The sequence below is a fragment of the Thalia democratica genome, chromosome 7, assembly GCF_965202585.1.
Source record: "Thalia democratica chromosome 7, ktThaDemo2.hap1.1, whole genome shotgun sequence".
NCBI classification, from domain to species: Eukaryota; Metazoa; Chordata; class Thaliacea; order Salpida; family Salpidae; genus Thalia; species Thalia democratica.
Window position 1 is genome coordinate 44,704,576 of NC_139171.1, and position 26,501 is coordinate 44,731,076.

At 25.0% G+C, this 26,501-nt stretch overlaps 1 protein-coding gene across 1 annotated transcript in view; it reads left to right on the forward strand.

Annotated features, from left to right (window-relative positions):
- The first annotated feature begins 4,002 nt into the window (after positions 1-4,002).
- The window catches only part of LOC145840235 (PDZ domain-containing protein GIPC1-like), a 33,784-nt gene continuing 11,285 nt past the window's right edge, over positions 4,003-26,501 (forward strand). Inside the window, exons 1-5 of the mRNA XM_082947418.1 lie at positions 4,003-4,169; positions 12,995-13,093; positions 16,422-16,518; positions 19,726-19,823; positions 20,212-20,383. Coding sequence (XP_082803544.1) covers positions 4,032-4,169; positions 12,995-13,093; positions 16,422-16,518; positions 19,726-19,823; positions 20,212-20,383 — 604 coding nt within the window. The 5' untranslated portion in view covers positions 4,003-4,031. The remainder of the gene's footprint in view (positions 4,170-12,994; positions 13,094-16,421; positions 16,519-19,725; positions 19,824-20,211; positions 20,384-26,501) is intronic.

Sequence of the window (26,501 nt, forward strand, 5' to 3'; positions counted from 1 at the left end):
AAAACATTTTATATTTTAAAACTTTAAACTTCGGTATTATTTTATTTCAATTTGTTTTCATTCCAATTTAGTAAAAAACTATTTTTCATGAGCCTTACTACGAAAGTACTAAAATAAATTCAAGGAAAATGAAATGTGTTCTGTTATATTTTTTAAATTATGTTTATAAAAAATAAAAAATTTTAGCCAAAAAATATGGTTAAAACTGAAATCGAATATAACATATTTTCACTATAATATTGGTGCAGCATCATCCTCAGGAATTACCTAGGATGATGTTGCACCAATACCAAACTGAAAATATATTACATTTATTGTTTCTCGTTTAACCATAATTATATGTTAATAATCATCCTATAGGGGTAGGGAGTACAGCATATTAATCATATTGTATAATTCATACAAGTCCTTATAAGTTGGATGTGTTTTTGCTTCATTAAAAAGAACCAAAATTAAAAAAATTCTCAGTTAAAAAAGTATGCTGCCCAAAAAACTAATTTCATTCCCTGAAAGCGCATATTTTTTGATTTTTTGACATCAACAGTTATAAAATTACCTATACATGTCCTAGACTTTTAATTAATATCTTAAATGAAAGCTAATACTTATTGAAAAGACATGTTCAAAATTCATCTGCCATCAAAATCAATTTGCAATCAAAATCCACTTGCGTTCAAAATCCATCAAGTCAAATTCGAGAACCACTTATTGATGGAGGGTAAGGGGTAAGGGTTACAGTGATAGTGAAAGTAAGTATAAAATAAATAAAAATTGCAAAATATTTCTAAAATTAATAAATAGAGAAAGTATTTAAAAAATCGGGTGGATTTTGATAGTATACCTTATTGATATAGATTCAAAGACTGCTTTTGATGTATTATGATGTCATAATTGCCTTATATATGCAAATTTTGTTTGTAAAATAGTGCTTTTTGAAAATTTTAAAAGCATAGCTTGTTAGTGATTTTAATTTAAAAATTCTATTGTAAAACAAAACTTTCTAGGTATACTTACTTACCTTAAAAAACTTTGCTGATGTAGTATGTACATTTGTGGGATACTTGATGTTTTACTTCATTTAGCTCTATGTATTTAAAAAACCCTTAAACAATTATTCAATTAGCATTACAATAATTTAACAAAATATTAAAATGTTATGATTTTCAATGGGAAGATAATGTTTTATGGTATTAAACATTTAGTTATAACTGCAAAATAAAAATTTTTACCAAGAAATTAAGAACATTGCAAAATAAAACAAACATTGTACTGTATTATTTAGTATTACACTTTAACATTATTGCAAAATGACTGATACTTTTTAAAATTTTAGTATAAAAAAACTGTTACATAATTGATAAAATCTAATGGACTATCTGTTTGAAATAATTAGGTAAACATAATACTCTTAAAGATTTAAAAAACTATCATTTAATTTTCTGTAAAAGACATCTGTTCTACTAAAAAATCTGTTTGGATATGGTTTCTCAGTGAAAAAGATCTTTCATTAGAAATATTAGATTCGCCTTCAATTTTACAATCAAGAATATAATCTATATTCAAGTACAGCAAATAAAGTTTAGGTGGGTGTTTCCACTTCAAATTAGTTCTATCTGGAACTCTCATGAGGTGGTCCATCTTGTAAGTCCCATCATCATGTTTCCATCACAAGTAGCAATATACCACTTTCATCATGGGTTAACTATTTATTTTGAAAAGTTCTGGATTGTATAACATTTAAGATTTGTGTAAATCTCTAAAATAAATTAACTCAGTACAAACAGTAACTTCATTTTGATCAGGATAAGTAATTCAGAAATTTTCAAAGTGAATGGTAATACCCACAATGAAAGACTTCTAAATTTATGTTTTCTTAATGCAGAAGACGATGAGTGCTCTCAGTCTCTGTGTTCATTACCAACAAACACTGATGCAGCATTAATTGTAGGGCTTCTTCCCCCAAATATACAGAAAAATGAAGATATTTTGGTAGGGCATTATTGTGCCACATTAATTAGTGAAGGATCATTAGACACATGGTATATTGCTACTTGAGAAAGAAAAAAATGATGATGGGACTTACAAGATGGACCACCTCATGAGAGTTTGAGATGGAAATAATTTGAAGATGAAAATCCCACCTAAACTTTATTTGCTGAACTTGAATATAGATTCTGTTCTTGATTTTAAAATTGAAGGGGAATAAAATGTTTCAAATGAAAGATATTTTTTTACTGAGAGACCATATCCAAATAGATTTTTTAGTAGAACAGATGTCTTTTACAGAAAGTTAAATGATAGTTTTTTAAATCTTTATTACTTTTTACCTAATTTTCTCAAACCGATATTCCATTAGATATTATCAATTATGTGACAGTTTTTTCATACTGAAACATATAAAAGTATCAGTCCTTTTGCCATTATGTTAAGTGTAATACTAAATAGTACAGTACATTGTTTGTTTTATTTTGCAATGTTCTTTATTTTTTAGTAAAAGTTTTTATTCTGCAATCATTAACTGAATGTTTAATGCCTTACAGTATTATCTTAAGTAGAATAAATCATATTTTTTTAATATTTTGCTAAATGTTGAAATAATGGTTTTTCCATTATAAAAATCACAATTTTTATACATTAAAGTTTATTGCAAACAAAATACAAAATAGAAGTACTTTTCGGACACGCTCTTCAGTATTTTTTCGTGTCAAAACAAGCTGAAATAATGATTTACTGATAAAAACTAATAAAACTAAGTATTTAAGAAAACAAATTAAATTTAACACAATAGTAATAATTGACAAATTAAGGCAATCGTTTAATCAGAAATAATATAAATGTAACACAACTTTACTAATCAACTAATTTAAGTTCAACGAATTAAACAAAATGGTCGAATAAACAAATTTCTTTTGTTTACAGAGATCTGGCTTTAAGCTTAAAATGTATAAAGCTTCTAAAGTTTTTAGGTGAAATTCATTACGAGCAACTGATATTATTTTGAAGTTATCCACTTTATAGTTTTCGACACACTTAGGATTAGTAATCAGGTGTTGGCCAATCGCTGAATTACTATTTAGTTTTTTCAAATCATCAAATTTATTTTCCTCGTTACATGACTTTATCTTGTTTAAAAGGTTTTTAGGTATATGTTGGTTAATTCTTGCAATCAAATTATTACTCGTTCTACCCACGTATGTTTTTTTACATAAACATACAAATTTATAAATTACATTGCTGGTGTTTAGGGTGGGTAATTTATCTTTGTTTTTAATCTGAAACAGTTTATTGGTTGAGTATACTATTCGTAAATTAACAGATCTATAGCCATTTTCTACTATTTTCTTCAAATTATTATGCAAAACTGTATTCTGATTGTATGGCAACTTAAGGTATACCGGACACTTTTTTGGACCAAATTTTATTGACTCAAACCTGGTCTTTGTTTTTTGTATTGTGTTCTTTATTATGTCTAGAGGGTAACCTAAAGTCGCAAAGATTCTTTCCACATTTGATAATTCTGTTTCTAAATATTTTACAGACAAAATTTGCATATTTAATGTGATCATGACATCATAATACATCAAAAGCAGTTAAAATATGTCTTTAAATCTATGTCAATAAGTATAAGCTTTCATTTAAGATATTAATTAAAAGTCTAGGACATGTATAGGTAATTTTATAACTGTTTAAGTCAAAAAATATGTGATTTTTGGGGTTGAAATTATATTTTTGAGTGGCATACTTTTTTTTTTTGCAATTTTTTTTTATTTTATTCTTAATTTAAATTATATGGTCTCATAAGTCCAGCAAAAATTTTACAAGTACTCCCCACCCTACATCCTAGGTAATTACCAAAGCATATTTTTTTAGCCCTGGTATAAAACATATAATGAATAAATGAATATAAAACCAAAAAAAAAAAATTAAAATGTGTGTAGACGTTTTGTACTTAATTTCTGTGTGTACTTTTTTTATTTTTGTGACAATATTTTATTTAGCTAGATTAATTTTTATAATTCAAGAATTTTAATATGCCGTTTGGTTCAATTTTTGGTGGTCGCCGCAAAAAAGAACAAAAGTTTCATCCAACAGAGTCTTTTTCTGATGAAAAAAATGATGAGTTAAACAAAAAGCACCAGCAAGCAACTAAATTAACTTTTCATGCTCAAGTTTGTTCACTATTTTATCTTTTATCTTAAGACTATAAAAAGTTGAAATATGATTTAATCAGTGGTTAAAATTTATGATTAATTTTGATTAGTGAATAATATCTGTTATTTTTAGTGTTAGTTATTTTATTAATGTCAGTTTATTAACAACTATTATGGTTTAATTGGATTTATAGGTGTATATTAAAGTGCTTATAAATACAGCAATCTTTGAGTTTTAAGCTGAGTTTAACGCTTTGCAAATACCACAAAAACACCCTGTGCAAAATATTATCTGATTAGTTATTATAAAACCTATTTTAAAATTTCTAAAAATCACCCCTATGCAAACTGTATGGGGCCCAAAAAATTCAACCTTAAAGTATTTAGCTGAATTTTTTTTTACATGTGGCCAGTTATCACAACAGAACATTGTGAAAAATTTAATTGATTTAAAGAAAATTTTATTTAGACAATTCTTTAATTATGTACTTTTTTCATTTATGTAAGTTTTCTTGAACTTTCAAAAAAAGTTTTATTCTAATGCTGTCTGTACAAACATTCTAAATTAGTTTTTCAAAGTTTGTTACATATAACTGTTGAAAAGTCTTTGACTTGATATAACATAAATAGCTATAAAATATAGTTTAAACTTGATGTTAGCATTAAGGGCCTAGAGGTGTAAATCACTTACTTCACAATTTGATCTCATTAACTAAGCTACAAATAAGTATTTACAAATTTTTATATTTCAAAATAGTTTTTAAGATATAGCTGGTCAAAGTGGGAGACTAAAATATGTTCTTTATAGGAGGCGCAACTAAAAATCTACTCTTCCTAAGTTTTTTGAGATAATTACTTGCAGTATTTCATAAACTGTATCATAAGAAAATTTAAAAGTTAAAAATTTTATGATAACAAAACAATTTTTTTTTTTTGTACAATAATAAATTAAAATTATTATTTTAATTTTGTTATCACAAAATTTTCTAAAAATTACAAGGAACATTTCTTAAAAGTTTGAGGTAATTATCTAAAAAAATGTAGGAGAAGATAGATTTTATGTAGCTATAGATGGATGATAGATATAGCAACTTGTAGCTTAGTTAAAACTAAAAATTTGCAAAAAAAAGTTAAAACACCTCCCTATACCCTTAGTTTTTTTCAATATTAACTATAATTACTAACAATTTTTTTTCAAGTCATATCATAAATATATTTAATAAGTATAAATTTTTCAAGTTTTCGAGTTTCAATTATGTACCAGTGGGTTTTTGTTCAGGGTTCCCTAGAAATTTGCAATAGTCTGAAAAATTCCTATAAATCCCTAGAAATTACGTTTTTGCCTGGTGATTGAAATTGTTGTCATAATATAACCAATATATTTTTTTGGTTCTATAAATTTATTTTGTGTTTTCAAGTTATATGCTCTTCTTTTCAGATTGGAAAACGTAAAGTATACTTGTAAAATTTTAGCATCACATTTTTTTATGATTTTATGTGTGGAAAATACTTGTGGATTTTATTAGTGGATATTCACCCTTTTCTGATGATTTCATGAGTGAAATAGTACACTTTTGTATGAAATTTGTTAAGTGGTATAACATGCTTAAGGCTGGCTGTTTTTGCCTTAAAAATTGTCAACTCTGTTTTTATTATATATATTTATTAAATAGTATAAGTTTTACAAATTATACAAACAGTTGATAACTGAAGAAAAATATTAAAATGACATCTTTACATATTTCATTACATTCCTTTTTTAAACATTGTTTAGCAGTTTAGGAGTTCTCGTTTACCTCATATATTTTTTTGAGAACAATTTAAAGATATAAATAAGATAAAAGTGTAAGATTTTGTACAGTTATTACAACAAGCATCAGAAAAGCTGTGTTGACAAACTGAAGAAACATAAAGTATAATTCTTTGTTGCTGGGATAGATGTTATTAGGCAGGGTTGCTAAAAAACCTTTAAACCTGGAATTTGACAATTTAAGCTAAAAAATCTGGAATTTGAGAAATTTTGAAAAAAAAACTAGAATTTGAACAAAAATCACTCAAAAACCTCGAATTTTTAACAATTTTAACATTTTAAGTAATAAAGTTTTGATTTGACTCAAAAAACCTATCATAAAGATATTTTTTTTGTCATCATCAATTTTTTTTATTCTATAAAACACATTTAAAGTAGCTTTAGAGTATCTATTCAATTTTTTTATACTATTTAACACAGTTTCTTACTATAAACTTAACTTTAGACTAAAAATAGACCCAAAAATGTGTACTTTTAAAAAGCTGGAAGAGGTTTTTTTATAACTTAAATTTGCTAAAAACATTTAGCAACCCTGTATTAGGATATATGTTAAATTTTTTAGAATACAAGTAGTTTTTAGTAAAATTTTTATTATAGTTTTAGGTTGTATCATGTGATGCATAATGAAAAGAATAATGTAGTTGTCTAAGTATTATTTTAAATTTATTAATTTTCATACTTTTTAGTATACTTATGTATTATATTGTTATTTAGAAATAAACAACTGATGTGTTTGTGATTTTTGAATTTGCTATATAAAATAAATTGGGCCTTTTAAAAACTATTCGAAATACTTCTTTTATCTTAACTATTTTATTGATCTACAAGAATACTACTCCTCCATGTAGATTAATACTGTCTATGGCATAAAATTTTCATTATAGGCTATTAGCTATATAAAATAGACATAAAGAGTGTGAAACATCCAACTCTATACAATCATAAATTTAAACTTGATAGCTTTCATGATAAAAGTATAATAATATTAGCATATAAATTGATATTAAAATTAAGTTAAAGAAGAGTATAAACAGTAGCTTAATGTAGTTGTTCTCTAACACTATCCATCAAGCAATTTTTTTTTGATTATTTGCCTATAAATTTGCTATATTTTATTGATTTTCCTGGAAAATGGAAAATATTTTTTTGAAATTTAAAGGGAACCCTGTCTTTAATAATACATATATAGATTTTCATTACTGTGTTGGCAACCTTTGAACTTACAGCTGGAATTTTTTCACCTTATGAAATACTGCAAAAACCCAATGTGCAAATTTTTAGCTGATTCTAATTGAGTTTTTGAATAAATTAAATTTTTTTTTTGAACTGAGCTGTGTATCCATGTGTGGTAGAGAGTTAGTTATTTTTTGTACGGTGTTACTTGTACAGAAAACTAATACTTAATTATGTACTGAAGATATCACTAAAAACTAAGAAAACTTACCTAAAGTTATAAAAATTACATATATCAAGAAGCGCCTCTATAAAACTTTCTTTGAACTTTTTAATTTTTTTAAATTGTAAGGTTTGCCACGCACTCTCAGGGTAACTTGGAATATTTTGAAACTTTAGCAAATCTCAAAAGATTCAGGACAGTTTTGATTTTATTTAGTAAGAATATTTTAGTTTTAAGTGTCTCAAATCTTCCCTTGGTTGTGTGAAGTTCTTTGTGATTTTTTTGCCTTTATCGATCGTTTTAAATAAAAAAGTTATTTTTATTTAACAAAAAAAATCTACAAATTTATTAGTAAACGTTATATTGTCTAAAGTACTTTCAAAATCTTCTTCAGTAGACAATTAGAACTGATTAATTCAAAATCTTCTTGCATATAAAAGTTCAAAAAAGGATATTATTACGTAACTATAAATCAAGTTTTAAGGTAAACTATGTTTTAAAAGTCTGTCTTTCAAAAGTTTTTCAAATAGTAAATCTTATTAGTATCTCTAGTTTAAACTCGCAAAACCTAATTGAAATAAAATAAATAAATAAATATGAAATAAAATCAAAGACAAAGAACTAAAAGAAATTAAATTGTTAAACTTTGATGTGTTTGATTTAATGTTTTATAATATTTTAGAATGTAAAATCAAAATAAAAAAATAAAAATAGTAATTAAAATAGTAATCGAGCTTATTGTTGGTTGAAGTTAAAAAATCAAAATAAATAGAGTAAATAATCATAATAAATAAGTCTATAAAAGTAGTAAGGCGTATAACCTTAACTTGTTAAGTTATTTAGAAATGTATAATCAAAAAACTTTATAAATATTAAAACATGTTAAATAATAGTAACCTAGTCAATTATCTGTAAAGTGGTAATATAGTTTTGTTTATATTTATTGTTGCTTCGAGTTTATTGATCCATTTACTTTCTAAAAAATCTAAGTCTGAATAATTTTTAGTGGTGTCTACAAAGATAATTGAAAAAGCTTCTTTTAAATCTTTTTTTGATGTTTTGTGTTTTTTGGCGTAATGTATTTTAAGTGCTGCTCTATCACTAACATCATCTGTGGTTGTACTCTTCCAGATGTGTCTGTGAGAGCACCATCTTTGCGAAAAGGACGTGATTGTCTGGCCGACCTTTTCGCAAAGATGGTGCTCTCACAGACACATCTGGAAGAGTACAACCACAGATGATGTTAGTGATAGAGCAGCACTTAAAATACATTACGCTAAAAAACACAAAACATCAAAAAAAGATTTAAAAGAAGCTTTTTCAATTATCTTTGTAGACACCACTAAAAATTATTCAGACTTAGATTTTTTAGAAAGTAAATGGATCAATAAACTCGAAGCAACAATAAATATAAACAAAACTATATTACCACTTTACAGATAATTGACTAGGTTACTATTATTTAACATGTTTTAATATTTATAAAGTTTTTTGATTATACATTTCTAAATAACTTAACAAGTTAAGGTTATACGCCTTACTACTTTTATAGACTTATTTATTATGATTATTTACTCTATTTATTTTGATTTTTTAACTTCAACCAACAATAAGCTCGATTACTATTTTAATTACTATTTTTATTTTTTTATTTTGACTTTACATTCTAAAATATTATAAAACATTAAACTAAACACATCAAAGTTTAACAATTTAATTTCTTTTAGTTCTTTGTCTTTGATTTTATTTCATATTTATTTATTTATTTTATTTCAATTAGGTTTTGCGAGTTTAAACTAGAGATACTAATAAGATTTACTATTTGAAAAACTTTTGAAAGACAGACTTTTAAAACATAGTTTACCTTAAAACTTGATTTATAGTTACGTAATAATATCCTTTTTTGAACTTTTATATGCAAGAAGATTTTGAATTAATCAGTTCTAATTGTCTACTGAAGAAGATTTTGAAAGTACTTCAGACAATATAACGTTTACTAATAAATTTGTAGATTTTTTTGTTAAATAAAAATAACTTTTTTATTTAAAATGATTTTATTTAGAAAAGTCTCAGGATATTTTTAAGATTTTTAAAAATCTCTGGAAGTATTTTTTTAGATCTAGAATTAGATTTAGTTGATCTGGATTCATTATTTAGTTTTTTTTATAAAACCTAATTTGTTTAAGAACATTATTTTATTGATTTGGAAATGTTAATAAAAATTTTTTAGCCTTGCAGCTAGTTGTTCATTATTCTTAGAAATAACATTATATATATATTTTTTTTTTAATCTGATATTAATATTTATTATTTATTGGGTTTGTATAAAACTGTTTAATTGAAGTTGATGTTAACATTGAAGTTAATAGGTATTTATTCAAGTGAGTACTTAATGTGGTACAATCTAAGTTAGTCTATTAAAATGTTAAAAATAATTAAATTTTTTTTTTATAACGTGTAAAGTTATCACATCATGTTCATTTTTCTTCTTAATGATTAAAAGGAAGGTTGTGTATGTATGCTTCTACATTAGATGTATCCAAAACTTATGAAAACTACTATTTTTGAAGATTCAACATTTAAAGTTTAAAGCAATTGAGATTAAAATACAAAATTTGTGGTTAATTTTATGTAATCATGTCACTTAATTATTAAGAAGAAAAATGAACTTGATGTATTGCGCAAGAGGCAAACAGTTTTTTTAAGGATAAAAAAATAACTCAGAATTAGTTACTAAGGGCAGTTTTTGGTCACTCAGGACAGTTTTTTGACTCAAAGAGTGGAAACTCTGATTGTGCACAATGTGTTTTTGTGATTATTGCCACATGTTGAAAAATTATCAGCTAAGAACTCTTAAGATTGCATTTTTTGGGTCCCATACAGTTTGCATTGCAATAGTTTTCAGAAAATCAAATGGTGCCAAGGTGAAAGTTTCTTAAAATCATCTATAATTTTACATAGAGTGTTTTTGTGATATTTGCCAATTGTAAAAAGTAGCTGAAAACTTTAAAGGTGGCTGCATTTATAAGCACCCTAGTATTCATGTACTTTGTCACTGTCTAAATATAGTAAGAAAGGTGTTCACGGTCCTTATGACGGATGCTGGACATAGAAATAAAAGTCCAAGAGTTAATCAAACTCAATTGTATTTTTATAATTCTGAATCAAGTTTCAGTGTGTTTAGTGGTGAGAGCAGTAGAAGAGTAGCAAGTTGTGAAAGCTAAGGTACTGGTATAAGTCCATCAATAAGTTTTGTGTTGTGAGTAAGTTACAAATCACAACTGCTGAAATCTTTGGGTTTTATACGCAGTCAAGCACAATTAGTTAGCTAATTTTTGTGATAAAGTGACAAAGCTTAGTAAATAGATGTATGCTGAATGCATAGCACAGTATGTCACATGGCCTGAACCAAATTATCGTATATGACAAATTTTGGCTTTGGACAATATTTCCAAAACACCTTGCTGGAGACAATAAACGAATCCAGGTGGTACGGTGTATCTTTTAATGAAAGCTACAATTAATTAAGTCAAATTGCCTAAGACAAGGGAACTAAATTGCACAAAAACAAATTTGTACAAAGGGTCAATTTGGCACAAAGATACTTTTGCACAAGGGAAAATTTTGTATGAGTGACAGTTTTGCACAGAGGTTCATTTTTGCACAAGAGTAAAAAAAAAACAGAAAAAAAAGTTAAGATAAAAAAGAAAAACTTATATATAAATAAATAAAATAAAATAAAAGAGAAAAAAAAAACAAGGTTAAGGGTGGTAGTAAAAATATAACTAATAAAAATTACTAACGTAAAAAGAAAAATAAATAAAATTAAACAAAATATGAATAAATAAAACTAACGATTAAGGGTAAGGGTTAGCGCTTAACAGTGATAGTAAAAATAAAATAAAAAACAAATATAAACTAATATAAAAGTAAGAAATAAAAAAATAATTAATAAAGAAAAAAAAAAGTTACCAACTAAGTGTAAGGGTTAGTAGTAAATTATTTTTTTTTTTTTTAATTAAATGAATTTCAATCCGTGCAAAACTGTTTTTGTGCAAAATTGACCCTCCGTCAATTTTGTCCCCTTGTATAATAGTATCTTTGTGTAATTGTGTGTCCTTGTGCAATTTTGTCCGCTCGTACAATTTTGTACGCTTGTGCTAAATTGACACTTACCCATTAATAAAGCTCAACTGGATATTGTGATTTAGCACATGTGTGATAGTTGAGTGGTTTCACAGTACTTAACTTCGAAGTTTTGGGTCACATCACACCAGAGGACCTCGAAGAAAACCCTCTTTCAGCTTTACAGCCCCTAGATGAATCAAAACTGGTCCAGACAACCATGGACAGGCCCAAATCAAATAAGTGTTTATATAAAAAATAAGGATCAGAGAAAATAACATGACCTGAGTGAGCTTATAAACATTGGTAGCTGCATAGTAAACTTCTAAACATTACTCACAGAGCTTTTGAGCTTGGAGCTGATGTTGTCAAATGGAAACCAGATGGCATTCTAAAAAATCTCCCTAAACTTTTAAAAAAGCTTAGGGGCGGTCAGCAAAAAGTCAGGATTTGTTTTTCAACTTAGTCTGTGGCAACCCTGCCTAAAGCTTTTCGGCATGTTTAAGTCATCTTTATAAGTTATGATAAAACTTTTGATTAAAGAAGAACGTTTTTAATTTATTTCAATAGATTTATGGGTTCAATAAACAAACTTTTCTAAAAGAAGTTACAGCAAATACAATTAAATAAATTGTCAATAAACAACTGACAATTTTAAATTTAACTTTTAAAGGACTTAAATAATCTGAAAAGCTTTTTATGAAGTTTTAAAACATGAAGTTGTGTTTTTTAAGCTAACAAGTGTACAAATATTTTAAAAGCTTAGTTATGTTATGTATTAAGTTATACAAAACATAATGTGAGTCAATTTTTTTACAATTTTGTCTTATTTTGTAGAAATTTAACTAACTAAGCTACAAGCTGGTTATTACAGATTTTTAAAATTCAAACAACTTTGTGACAAATAGCCGATATAAGTTGGAGAGTACTTTAGGTTCCCTATAGGAGGTGCAAACTAAAAAATCAAAAAAAGAATATTACACTAAAACATATATTCTCCTGTGTTTTTCGAAATGAATACCTTAAATTTTAGGAAATATTCCTATTATTAAAAAAAGTCTGTTTTATAAAATTCAAAAAGGTTAAATAATAACATTTTTATGACCAAAAGTTGAAAGAATTTTTTTTTGTATTTTTTGAAAAAACCTTATTTAAGTCAAAAATTTAGCAATTCATTTTGAGAGATTTTTCTAAATATTTCAAGGAATATTTGTCTCAAAAAATTTTGAAGGAGTTACTCTTCTTTTTAATTCATTAACAATAGCTTTTTTGCATCTCATAATGAGTCAAAAAGCTTTACTTTTATTAAAAATTAATTTAATTCTTAATTTTATGTAGTTGAAAATTTATCTTATCAGCTTTTATTAAGTTTGGAAAATAAGACTGTAAAAAGTTTTAATCATTTCATTAGAGTTATATTTTTTTAAAGTTTTAGTTGTAGTTGTGTTTGATATTCTTTGTACTTTAATTTAATTTAAAGCATTATTTTATTAAAATTATGATACTTAATAGTTAGCTCATGGAAGTCCAACTGCAAAATTAGATGCTTTTACAAACTTGAAAGAACTTTACAAATCAATTTCAACAGCATTTAATATTCCTTTAGAAGAGGTGAATTTTTATTAAGATCGTTTTATTCGTTTAAATTTTCAAATTTATTTTTTTTATTCTTCTTTTGAAACAACTAAAATTTTGTACAGTGCTTATTCACTTATCCGAACTTCACTTATTATCCTGACAGTTTCAGTCAGAAAAATATTCAAAAAATTTTCAATATTAAACTCTAACTTTTTGTATGATACAAATATTTAAAATCTTATGCTGTAAGAAAATTAAAAATGGTTAATAGTTCTACAATTTAGTTCATTGTTATGACGTAATAATACTACGCAAGATTACATTCTATCTTTGTTGAAAACTAGCCTAGTTAACATTAATCTGTAAGCATGTAAGTTAATTTAGACTAGAAATGTTTAATCTAATCAATTAATTTTCTTTATTTTTATTTTCTATTAAACAAAAATTTATCTAAACTGCCCTAATTTTCTTTTAATTAGGGCAGTTGGGATTACAAATGATAAATTTTTCTTGCTTGACCCTTAAAAAACGTATATCGTTGCAGAGGGCTAGTAAGTCTGATGTTTTTATACTTTAAAAAAATGAATTAATTAATCTAGAATTTAGCTTTTATTATTTATCATTTTATTATGTATTACTCATAATTATTAAGTATTTGTTTTTATTATAACACTTTTATTATGCATCGCAATATATGGGGCAGTTATAGTATTATATGAAAAAATTGATTTTTTGTACTTATTCAGATTTTTGGTTATCCAGATATGTTTATAAAAAATCTTGCCCAACGTGTCCGGATAAGTGAATAAGCACTGTATAAGTTAAACAGAATGCAATTTTCGAACAGTCAATTAATATAGTTACATAATCTTGAGTTAAGTTAAGGTGAAACATTATAAAAATTAAAAGTTTTTAAGAAAAATATCTTGATATGTTTTGAATGTATTTAGGAAGCTTTCTTATGTAATCTTTAAAATTTAGTTTTTGTTTTTACATTTTTAAATAATTTTGGTAGCTTAAATTTGTAAATTTTGTTTTATTTAATTTACTAAGGATATTTACGTTAAGGCTTGTCCAAAAGTTATTTAAAATAAATCTGTTGATTGTGCTGTATGCTGTTTTAAATATTTTGAAAAAATTGTAAATGAACAATGTGTGGCCACACTGATTCTGCTCATAAAATTTTTTTAAGTATGTTTTGTATTATACTGATTAAAGCATTTATTATTTATCATAACTTTGTTTGATTATTTATGCTCTAATAATCTTGATAAGTTAGCTAGTTAATACCTTATGAATATTTTGTAAATCACCTGAACAAAATTAGCACAAAAAATATTTTAGTTTTAGGATTGAATAACACATTAAGTTATATAATTATCACTGAATAAAATTTCTGTACTAAAAAAAAGTTACTGTCTTATAGCTATACATAATACATACACAGTTGCCAAAAAACCTGGAATCCTTGAAAAATCTGAAATTTGACAATTTAGGCAAAAAAATAAAAACCTAGAATTAAAGAAATGTTGAAAAAAGACATGGAATTTTGAACAAACATCACTAAAAAACTTAGAAAAACTTATAATTTTAAAGTATTTTTATATATTAAGTAAATAAATTTCAATTAGATAAAAAAATCTATCAAGAAGATAAAATGAAAATTTTTATCATGTTTTATTTTTAATTATTGAAAAATTTATCAAGATAACTTTTTTTGTTTCATTATTTTTTTTCAGAAATCACATTTAAAGTAGTTTTACAGTATTTTTCATTGTTATTATACTATTTAAGACATTTTTTTTAAACTTAAGTTTATTTTATACTAAAATTTTACCAAAAAACTTGTTTTGTAACAGTCTGGAAGAAATTTACAAAAAAATTTTTGCGCTCTGTACAATGTACACACTATTTTAAATGTACTCAGTTGGGAACGGGTCAGAAAAGCACGGGTGACACTTTAGCACAGAGTGACACTTTAGCACAGTGTGACCATTTAGCACGGTGTGACACTTTAGCACTGAGTGACACTTTAGCACTGAGTGACACTTTAGCACTAAGTGACACTTCAGCACAGAGTGTCAATTTAGCACAGCCTCTTTTTAGCACGGAGTGACACTTTAGCATAGAGTGTCACTTTAGCACGGAGTGTCATTTTAGCACAGAATTTATTTTGCACTTTTTTTCTTTGCTTAAATCACATTAGGTATTGTATTGTTTAAAAATCTAAAAACGAACTATGCAACATGTAAACTAAAATTTAACAAGCTTTAAATGAGTTACAAGTTTAAGCTATACTTAAAACTAAGATAAAAGTAAATTTAAAAACTTTATTAACTTGTTTTACTATTTAATTTTAGATGAAAATATTTTGATACTTTTACCTTAAAGTTTTAGACATAAAACTATTTTAATAAAGCTAGTAATAAATATAAGGTATAAGGTTATTAAAACTTTTTTAAATGCTTTAACTAATTCTAATAAGACTAAACTTTAAGCGTAAGTTTTAAATAAAAAGTAAGAAATATAAAGATCTAAAACTTTCTTATTTCATTTTAAGCCCACAGTAAAAACTTTATTTATAAATTTTTTAGGGCGATATTTTTAAAAGTGTTAAAACTAATTTTCATAATTGTTTGTTTGTTAAGTTAATTATTTTAGATAATTGAATATTATTTAAATAAACATTTCAAAAGATTAAAAATTTTTACGTGCAAAAATGTCACTCCGTGCTAAAGTGACACTCTGTGCTAACGTGTCATTCTGTGTAAAAAGACGCTGTGCTTTTCTGACACCTACCCACTCAGTTATGAAATAAAAGACTAAAAATGTATAAAGTTGGTAAGTTCAAATTATTACATCCTAACTAAATTAGAAATGTATTCAAGATACAAACGATAATAAACTTAAAATAAATAAATTTCAAAATATTTTATATCTTTACTTAGTCTTTAAAACTTAATGAGTAATTTTCAAAATTTAATTATCGAAATGATACTTGTATTATCATACAAAGACAGCATTTTTTAATATTACAAAAAGCTGTCAAACATTTGTTATCCTTCAATATTTTCATAGAAACTAGATAATAGCAATTTAAATTTTAGCATTTATTTGTTCAAATAAAGCCTGTAGTAAAAGTAACTGATATTTCTTTGAAATCTATTTTAGTTACTTAAAATTACTTAATATTAAAATTCACATTTTTGGAATCTTCAAAAGTTTTATATTATAACTGTATACACTTGAGTGTAATGTGCATTAAAAGTTTAATGTGTTTGTTAACTACATATTAGCTTGAATTGTTATTAATCATATTTAATTACATCATGTCTAAAACTTATGGTTATAAATTTATTAGATATTATACTGCACTTTAAACACTCATAAATGTGATATGGAAAGATTGATTGGCGGTCAAATTGGACTAGAGGACTTTATTTTTGCTCATGTAAAAGGTTACTAAACTATAATCTTGTAAGATTTACTTAAATGGACAGTTTTTTTATTAAATCTGCTAGTTCTATTATATATGTTTTTGGTAGTACTTTTATATTGAAATATTTATGGTAATTTTGGTTTGGTTATGTAAGTTAGTAGAAAACTGCATCTTTTTTTTATAATTAAACGTAAATTTTTTTTTTTTACCAAACAATAAATTTCTAAGAAAATAAGGGAAAACAAGAAAGGAAAATTCAAGCTTTTTATTTTTAAGACTTTCAAACACAACAAAATAGAAAACTTAAACAAACAATTAATTTCTTGAAACAACATTATTTTTAATTTAGCAATGCAAACTATATATACAAAGAAAGCTTAGGTGTTATAAGATTAAAAAATTATTAACTGAAGTAAATTTTTTCAAATGACTTTAACAAAAAAATGTAATTTAATTGACTTCTTTTTTTTTGGTAGCTGTTGTTTTTGTTTTTTGGTTTCATTTTATTGGTTGCAATAGCTTAAAAAACAAATACTAATTCTACTTTAAAAATTTGGAATGTTATTTAATAACTCTTTTAATATAGCTAATAGCTTTTAATATATCGGAAAAAATAATAGTAATAGTTAATAAATATATAATAGTTAATTATTTAAAAAAAGTAGTAGTTCTTAAATTTAATAATCTTTTATAGCTGTAGTAAAACATGTTTTCTTGACAAGCTTGATTGTTAAACTTTTTTTTTTTGCATTGATGTTTAATATTTGATGCAAGAGGTTTATAACAGTTTTTATATTTCTATCTACAAAACATTATAGGCTAAGAGTTCTATTTGCTTAATTATTTGTCTATTGGTTTATTATCAGAAAGTTTATACTAAAATATTGTGGTTGTAGCTTTTACTTACAATTAATCACTTTACTTTTTTTGACTGATTTTTAAATCTAAAACTTAAAAAACTCAAGTTCTAATTTGCCACTTATTTGAAAAATTAATAGTCACAGGGTTGCCACTTTACCTAGAAACCTGGAAAAACCTGGAATTTTTAATAGTTTTTACATTTTTAACAGTAAAATTTCGATTTGACACAAAAAATCTATCATATAAATAAGATTTTTTTGTAATCATCAAAAATTTTTAATTAATAAACACATTTAAAGTAACTTAACAGTATCTTTTCAATGTTGTTATACTATTTAACACAGTTTGTTATATAGTAATTAGCTTAAAACTAAAAATAGACAAAAAAATGTGTACTTTTAAAAACTTGGAAAAAATTTATATAACCTGGAAAAATTTTGAAAAAACGAGTGGCAACCCTGTAATCATTGTAAGATAAATATTTCAAACTAAAAAATAAAAGTTTTTTACATAATCTGTTTACAAATAAACTTTTTAATAGTTAATTATATTTGGAAATACAAGCTTAAATTTTTTCTGAATTAAACACAATTTATTCTACATTTTATTTCTAAATAAAGTTTGTAGTCGTTTTTATCTTAAAAACGTTAAAAAAACAGTTATTTAAATCTATTTTAAAATCATAAGTATTTAAAATTTTACTATATGATTACTATTATTTTAATAGTATGCCAGGTCGGCCACTAAACCTGTAAACCTGGAAAAACATAGAATTTGACAGTTTAGGCAAAAAAAATACCTGGAGTTTTGTACATCATGAAAAAAACCTGGAATTAAAAGTTTTCTTTTTCTTAATAAAAGTTGTAATTTTTATCATTTTTAATCTTAAAAAAACTGTACTACAATTTTTAATTTACAATTGATCAATTATTAATTAATACTTTAATTTATGAAACTACTTTTTACTTGGATTTCCATTGCTAGAATGTCATGTAAAGTCAGGCAATAAGAACCTATATTTGACTGATACAACTTAATAGAGTTTAGATTAAGAGAAATTTAAGAGCAACAGCAAAATAATAGCAGAGCCAAATAAAAATGTTTGATGCAATTTATTATGCCCAATGTGATTATAGCAGCTTGTCAGTCAAATTAATTTTTTATTGTTGATACTTTGTTATTTTTCTTTTAGTTTTTGCCCTTAGTTCTTGTTTTCATTTCTATTTAAATTTTATTATTTGTCGCAAGTATAAAAATATTGTTTAATTAAATAGGTTGATGAATAATAATAATAGTAAATTAACAAATTAAAACTAACGACAAATTTCAATTAGATTGTATGGTTATTTATGTTATATATCAACTTATACGCTTTTGAACAATCATATGATAAGAACTTTGATTCAAAATAAATAACAGTACAGGTTGCAATAGAATAAAACAAGACTAAACAATAGTAACAATATATCGTTTAAGTAGTTTAAATTAATCAAAAATCACCTTTTTTAACTTAAGATTAATTTACTACTAAAAACAGTCAAAAAAGATGTACTTTCAAAGACCTAGAGAAAATTTTCTAAAAATTTGCTGGTTACCCTGAAATAAGTAAAAAAAATAGTTTATGATTAAATTAAGACGATAGGAGGTAAAAATTTTTTTTCCAAGTAGAATTTTGTAGAGTTTTATCTTAGTTAACAGATACTTTTTACTGTTTAACTAAATTCAAAGTAAATTTTGAGATTTATGGGATCAAAGTAAGGTGTAGGTTCTTTATGGAAAGCGAAAACAGACTACTTCACTAGAAACTTTTGTTATTCATTTTCAAACTAATATTTTACAAGTTGACAGTTTTTCTCTTATAAATATTATTTTTTTTTAATTTAAGAGTGTTTAGTTTTGCAAAAATAAATAAAATAAAGCCACCTAATTTTTGTTTTTTATCTAATGCTTTCATTTTTTGATATTTAAAAAATTATTGTATTTCATATGTTTTAAACTATTTAAGGGTTTTTATTGGCAGTTTAATTTCAATAGCTCAAAAAAATAAGGAGAGATACTGATAGATTTTTATTAAATTTCTGAAAAGTTGTAGATTAAGAATTGTAGTGCTTCGTTTGTATAAAAAAAAATACTAAAACTAATTATAACTCTAACTAACAATAATAAAAAATTGATTGAAATTTGTACGTTCTATAAAAACTACCAATATTTTATACTAAATCTTTCATATAAGACCCAATACTAATTTTCGAAATAATAATCTATTACCACCTGTCACTTTTAGTTGACATAAAGTTTATCAAGCTATAGTTAATTCGTTATTGAATTACTTTTTTATTATTACCTATATTGTTTACATTTTCAGGCGAACAAAATCATTGCCGTATAGTCAAGTCAGAATCATCTTTAGGACTTACAATTACTGACAATGGTAATGGATACCCGTTTGTTAAAAGAGTAAAGGTATATTTTAAGTTTAGATTTAAACTAAGAACTGCAAAATATTCTTTAAACAATAAGATTGATATAAAAAAGGTGTCTCAACTCTTTTATAAAACAAAAACAACAGATTCAGATTTTTTTTCGTTTTGTTAAAAATTTTCAAATTTGTTGAAAATTATTTTGTTTTATAGAGTTGTAATAAAGAAATTTTAGTCATTATAACAAGTCTTTATTTAAAATTAAGACTTTTTATAGATAGTAGTAGTACTTAAATATGTAAAAATATTAAAGCATTCATCGTAAAATATTCTTGTAAAAAATGTATATAAAACTTTGTATAACATAAGTCAGTGTGTAAACTACTTTTTTAGATAGAATAATAGTTTAGTAACAATGAGTAAAATTACAGAAAGATTCCGTAATAGATACGACGACAAATATTCAAGTTGGTGATATGTTACAATCTGTCAATAATATAAGTACTGTTGGTATGCGACATTTTCAAGTTGCAAGAACTCTTCGTGACATTGAAATAAACTCAACTTTTATCATAACTGTTGTCCAACCAAAAAAAGCATTTGGTTAGTTTTTTATTTTACATCTATAGTTGAATATATATTTTTTTAACGCTTTTGCAATTCATGTTTTTTCAGGGTCTAATTGAGTTATGGAATAAATTAAAATTATTGAAGTGTTTGGTTATGTATTTTTTAATCGGTTTTTATTAAGTATTTGATTTAGAAAAGTCAGGAAGTTTTTTTCAGCTCGATCTTTGGCAAACCTGCTTTAAATAAAAACTTCTTTTTATAAAATACTCATTTTGTATATTCTAAAAGTTTATTAAATATTTTAATTTAGCACCCAACAGCAAAAAATGATAAAAATTTACATTAGTACAATATAGATTTTAGTGCATTTTTTCTTGAAAGTTTAGTTGAAATAGTTACCGCATAAAGAGTAATTTGTAAACACTTAATAGTCTAGTATACATATAGACTTAAACTTTGATTTAAGGAATTCTTTACTGATTTGAATTTATGTTTGAAGTACAAAAGATATAAAAAACATTTAAGATCAAGAAAATTTAGTTAAAAGTGAATTAAAAAGTTAAACATCACAAAAACGAACAACAATAGGAACACTAAAAACCCGCTATTTATATAGTTTAAAATATATATGTCGTTGTTTACAAATTTTCGGCTCGCAAGTTCTAATGGTCAACTACTTTAGAACTGAGAGATGGTAGGTGTTTATGGCTCTAGATTAAATTTTGAATCTACTATCCATGTAGTTCTCAGCACAAGTAGGACGGTTGAGGAAGTGTTCATAAATATATTTTTGTTCACCTTTAGGTTTTTTATCGCCACTAAAAATGAAACGTTTTAGATTTTTAGTTACATGCTTCTGACATTGAAACGTTGAGATGTTTGACCTATGTAGTCATTTCGGTCATGACAACTAAAAACGTATACTAGATTACTTAGTTCGTTAGTATGTGTAGCATCTTGAACTATTCCAGCCTGCTGTTGGTGTTATACACAACAAGTAACGAACTACTATTAAAGCTTGATTTTATAGCTTGTGATAAAATTCATAAAATGTTTCTTTTATTAAGTTACAACAAATCAGTCATCAGGATGACAATTAAGGCAATTCAGACCTAAGTGCTAAGATCTATATGGATAGTAGATTCATAGTTCTATTTGAGCGAGAGAAAAAAGTCAGGAAATTTGATATAGACATGCTCTTTTAAGAAAGTTTATCATCACCAAATCTGGATTTTGCTAATGTTGATTTGTAAAAAAATATTGCTCTTGCAGTTTATCTTTTTTCAAGGTCTTATTGAATTTTTGGAATAAATTGGAAACTTTTTTGATCTCATTTAAGTATTTACTCTGTGGTAGAAAATGATTTTTTTTGTATTAAAGTATTTAATTAGAATTACTTGTACAGAAAACTAATACTTAATGTATAGGGTTTTCAAACTCAGACTAATCATTGTTATTTTTCTTTCCAGATCAGTTTGTAATGCTTAAGTGAATTTGTTATACGTATATGAGTTTTTGATTATTCAAAGTCAAAGCCAACATATTTTAACACTTCTGGGCTTTGAAAGAAAAAACTTTTGGATGGTTCATTAAAGATGAGATAAATATAATTTTTAATAAAAGTGGTGTTCATTAGGGTAGAACTAAAATACGGCAAACTTTGAGTTTTCAGTTAAAAGTTTGTTTACATTTTCGAAATATATTCCCTAAAAACACCCTGTGCAAGATTTTAAAGGGTTTAAAGAAACTTTAACCTTTGTGGAATTGTATTCTCTGAGATTTTAGCTGGAAGATTTTTACCCGTGCCAATTATAACAAAAACACATTGTGCACAATTTAAGACAATTCAAAGAAAGTTTTGTGGTGGTACTTCTTGATTTTCTAAGCAATAAAACTGGAAATCCAAGAAAACTTAATAAAAATGATAAAATAGAGTTGCCAAAAAACCTTGAAACTTGGAAAAACCTGGAATTTGAGAAAAAAAAAAGGAAAAACCTGCAATTTCGAACAAAAAACACTAAATAATCTATCGTATAGATCAGGGTTTCCCAAACTCATTTTCTAAATCGCCCCCTTTTCAGAAATTTGAAAAATAATCGCCCCCCACGATTTTACAAAGTATTTTTTCTCTTGAGTACAAATTTTTGAGCCGAAAAAGTTGTGTTCGAAATGTAATTTAGTCTGGCACTTCTTATGCACGCACTTTTGGGCTGTGTTCAAAGTAGTTTACAGGGCTTGAGAAAATAAGTTACATTTGTTTTCTTATAAGCCCAGTAAAGTGTATTAAAATACTTAATTATTAAAAAGCCTTGTGTAATCTGTTATCAATCCTTTTTAGGTATGAATTGTTTTGAAACTAATGAAACTTTTAGGGTACTGGTGGACAACTTTTGTAATCGGCAATTCATATTTACTAGTAAAATCTTTTTTAGTTTCAACTCGTTAAAAAAGTGTATTTGTGGGCTGAATAATTAAAAAAAAAAACATATATGAAAAAAAAAAATCGAACAAAATTGTAATAAAATGATTTAGTATTATTGTGATCTAGGAAATACTATTGTTAATTGAAAACCAAATTGAAAGTGTATTTCAAAATATTAAGTATCAAAAAACTAAATTTTGTTTATTTTGTACAAGTAGTTTTTAAGTTACTTAGCGGGTCTAAATTTGACTGGATCTTAACTATACGTTACCCATTTGAAATCTTAAGTTAAACCTGACATTTTAATAATCTCTCATATAACGAATTTCGGACATTTAGAAATTAATACTATGTAACTTATTTAAGCCGCACAAATTACTTGAATTATTTTATAAATAGGCATATTCTAAAATTACTTTTACCAGAGATTAAAAAACTACAAAAGAATGAACAGTTTATTTTACACATAATAAAATAATATTAAAGCATAATTTCTGATCTAGTTTGAAGAAGTTTGACTGACTGGTTGACTATCTCACATGAAAAGTGGTTTCATAAACAGCTTCATTTAATGCAGTAAAATTATTAATTTCAATGCTAAGATATATTATAAGCAAGTTAGTTGTAAAGTTAAAAACTTAATTTTTAACTTTTTAAACTATATGTTTTGTAGTAGAATACCATTAAATAGTAATTGACTTGGAATAACCTTTAGGAAACTAAACCTTAATTTTACATTTTTATTTTCTTAATTTAAATTCAAAAAATAAATCCAAAGCTTTACAGTTAATTCTGTGAACAGAAAGTAATCGATTATAAAATTCTTTTAATTAGGTTAAAATTTTGTTTTGTAACTGTAGCAGCCTTTTTGATGGCTTATTTAATACTGTTTAAATTTATATTTTCTCTAGTTATTAGCCTATAATAATATACAAGAAGAAAATAGTGAAAAACTAAAAGCTAGTGTTGAACTATTAAAATAAACAACACATTCTAATTGCTAAAATATTAAGAATTAAGATAAAACAAAAAAACAGTTGTATTAATAGTTTAAAAATCCTTAATATATAGATTTTTTAACAATAATAAATCAAGTTAGAAAATAAAGTTGAGTTTAAGAACCTTTTAAATGAAAAATTTGAAGTCATTTCAATACGAGATCTCAAATCTATACTCTTTTAAAACCAAAAAAAAAAATTAAATAAAAACTGTAATGGTTATCAAGATTTTTTTATTTATACAGGTTAAACAAATAATAACAAAAATATGTCAAGTAAAATTCTTTCAAATAAATACTTTAATCACTATGCTATAACAACTTTTAGTGTAATGTATAACGACAAATATAAACTACAAAATTAACCAGGTCAAAATAAAACTATTAAAATGTTTAAAACATAAACCATTTAATAAATACAGTAGACTTTCGCTTGAGTTCGGACTTTGAACAAAATCAAAAAGTGCAAACTCAAAAATTATTACCATTGTTTTTAAAAAATGATAAATTTAAATATTTCATATGCAATAACGTTATGCACATAACATGAAATCAACTAAAACATAAAACAAACATTCATTAAAAAATAGATCTATATAAGCCATTAAATATTATGTATTTTTTGTTTTATTAATATTTAATAGTAATAGACTTTATAAATTTAATTAATTTTATAAGTTAAGTTTTAGAAAATATAAGTTTGCATTTTTTTTGGGTAAAAAGTGCGAACTCAAGAGGAAGTCTACCGTAATTAATATTTATTAGGCATAATGCAAACCTGTTGTAGAATAAATAACTTAATAAAATTTTTATTATAAAAAGACTACTTAAATACAATACAAACCAGGTTAAATAAGAAGTATTTTAAAAGATTTAATAAAATAAAAATTACTTTCATAAAATTATGTCTGCTACTGAAGTCTAATATAATGTGAAGGATTAGGTTCATGACTGCTTGCAAGTTTTCCTAATATGATTCTTAATCAGTAAAATAAAGCCTCCTTTACAAATATCTAGATTAGATCTTTTGCTCAAGATGTTGATAACTGATTTAAAAGCTTTCTTAACAACATAGCTAGAAGGAAAAACTATAAACAACAATCTAAATTCCTCTCAAATGATTGTATACTTTTGCCTTAGTTTTTGTTGAGTCCTAAAGCTTTCATATCGTTCTTTTGAAAAATATACTTTAAGTTCAAGGTCAGTTTGTAAGTCTGAGAAGGTTTCCTGTAAGTGGTTTACTTCAAAAACATCTGCCTCGAAAAGATCCATATTCTTATCTATATGATAGCTTTTTTGTGTCAAATCGAAATTAAACTACTTAATATGTTGAAATTGTTAAAAACTCTAAATTTTTTAGGTTTTTTTTTTGCGTAAATTGTCAAATTTCAGGTTTTTCCAGGTTTTTAGGTTAATTGGCAACCCTGTATAGTTTTATTTCTTAGTCTAACTTAGTGTTTTTCTTAGTGACTTTTCAAAAAACAATTTGAAATATCATGAGGTGATATAACTATCACCTCATGATATTTCCAATAAAAATAAAAGTGTACAGGGTTGCCAGTTTACCTAGAAATTTAATAATATATAACATAGATTTTTACAAACCATTTATGATCCCAACTAACATATATGCCAGGTTATAAAATGGTGAGAGGGATTCTGATCGTCTATGATCTATGTAAATGTTAAATAAGAAAATATATGAATGAAAATATGTAATTTACTTGAAAGTAGGAGTCATAAGTACTTGATTTTTTTCTCTATATTTTACATAAACAAAATAAACTTTTTTTGTTTAAGTTTGTTTTGTTTAAGTTACCTCAGGGTCAAATATTTACACGCAAGCTAAAATTAGTAAAATAGCAAAATAAAAAGTAAAAATTTTATGACAGCCCAAAATTTTTAAATCGCCCCCTTACTAATTATCGCCCTCCCCCCCCCCCCCGACTTACTAAAATTGTCCCCAGGGGGGCGATATTCGCCCACTTTGGGAAACCCTGGTATAGATAATTAATATTTTGCCATCATCAAAATTTTTATTTATAAAAAAACACATTTAAAGTAGCTTTAGAGTATTTCTTCAATGTTTTTATACTATTTAACATAGTTCTTACCTTAAACATAACTTTAAACTAAAAAGAGACCCAAAAATGTGTACTTATAAAAGCCTGGAAAAAATTTTGAAAACCTGGAGAAAATTTGCTAAAAACATTTGGCAACCCTGGATAAAAATTACATTTAGAAAAGTCAGGAATTTTGTTTAGCTCTATCTGTGGCAACCCTGAGTTTAATTTTAAAGTGTTTCTGAAAACTTGGTTAAAAGTTTAATATCAGGTAACAATCTTATTAGTATGCGATTTAAAATATATAGGATAAATACTTTTTTTTTTTCTAATTAAAGAAAATAATTTGATAGGAATGTTTTTTTATCAAAACGACTTTTGATTTATTATATCCTATCAATGGTAAAACATGCACAAATTAAAAAACATGTTCAGATTCTTTAAAAGTAATTCTTTTTTTTTGTTTCGAAAAAACGAGAAAGTTTTTTTTATTTATTTTCTTTGTTTATTTGCACAACCTAAACTCAATTCTGGATGTGATATTTAAATATTTTTATAATAGAAAAGTTAAAGTAGATTATATTTGAAATTATATATCATTGCAGTGGTCGTCAAGCTAATCAAAATCTGTGTACACCAAAATTCAAAAAATAAAATTGGTGCACCCCA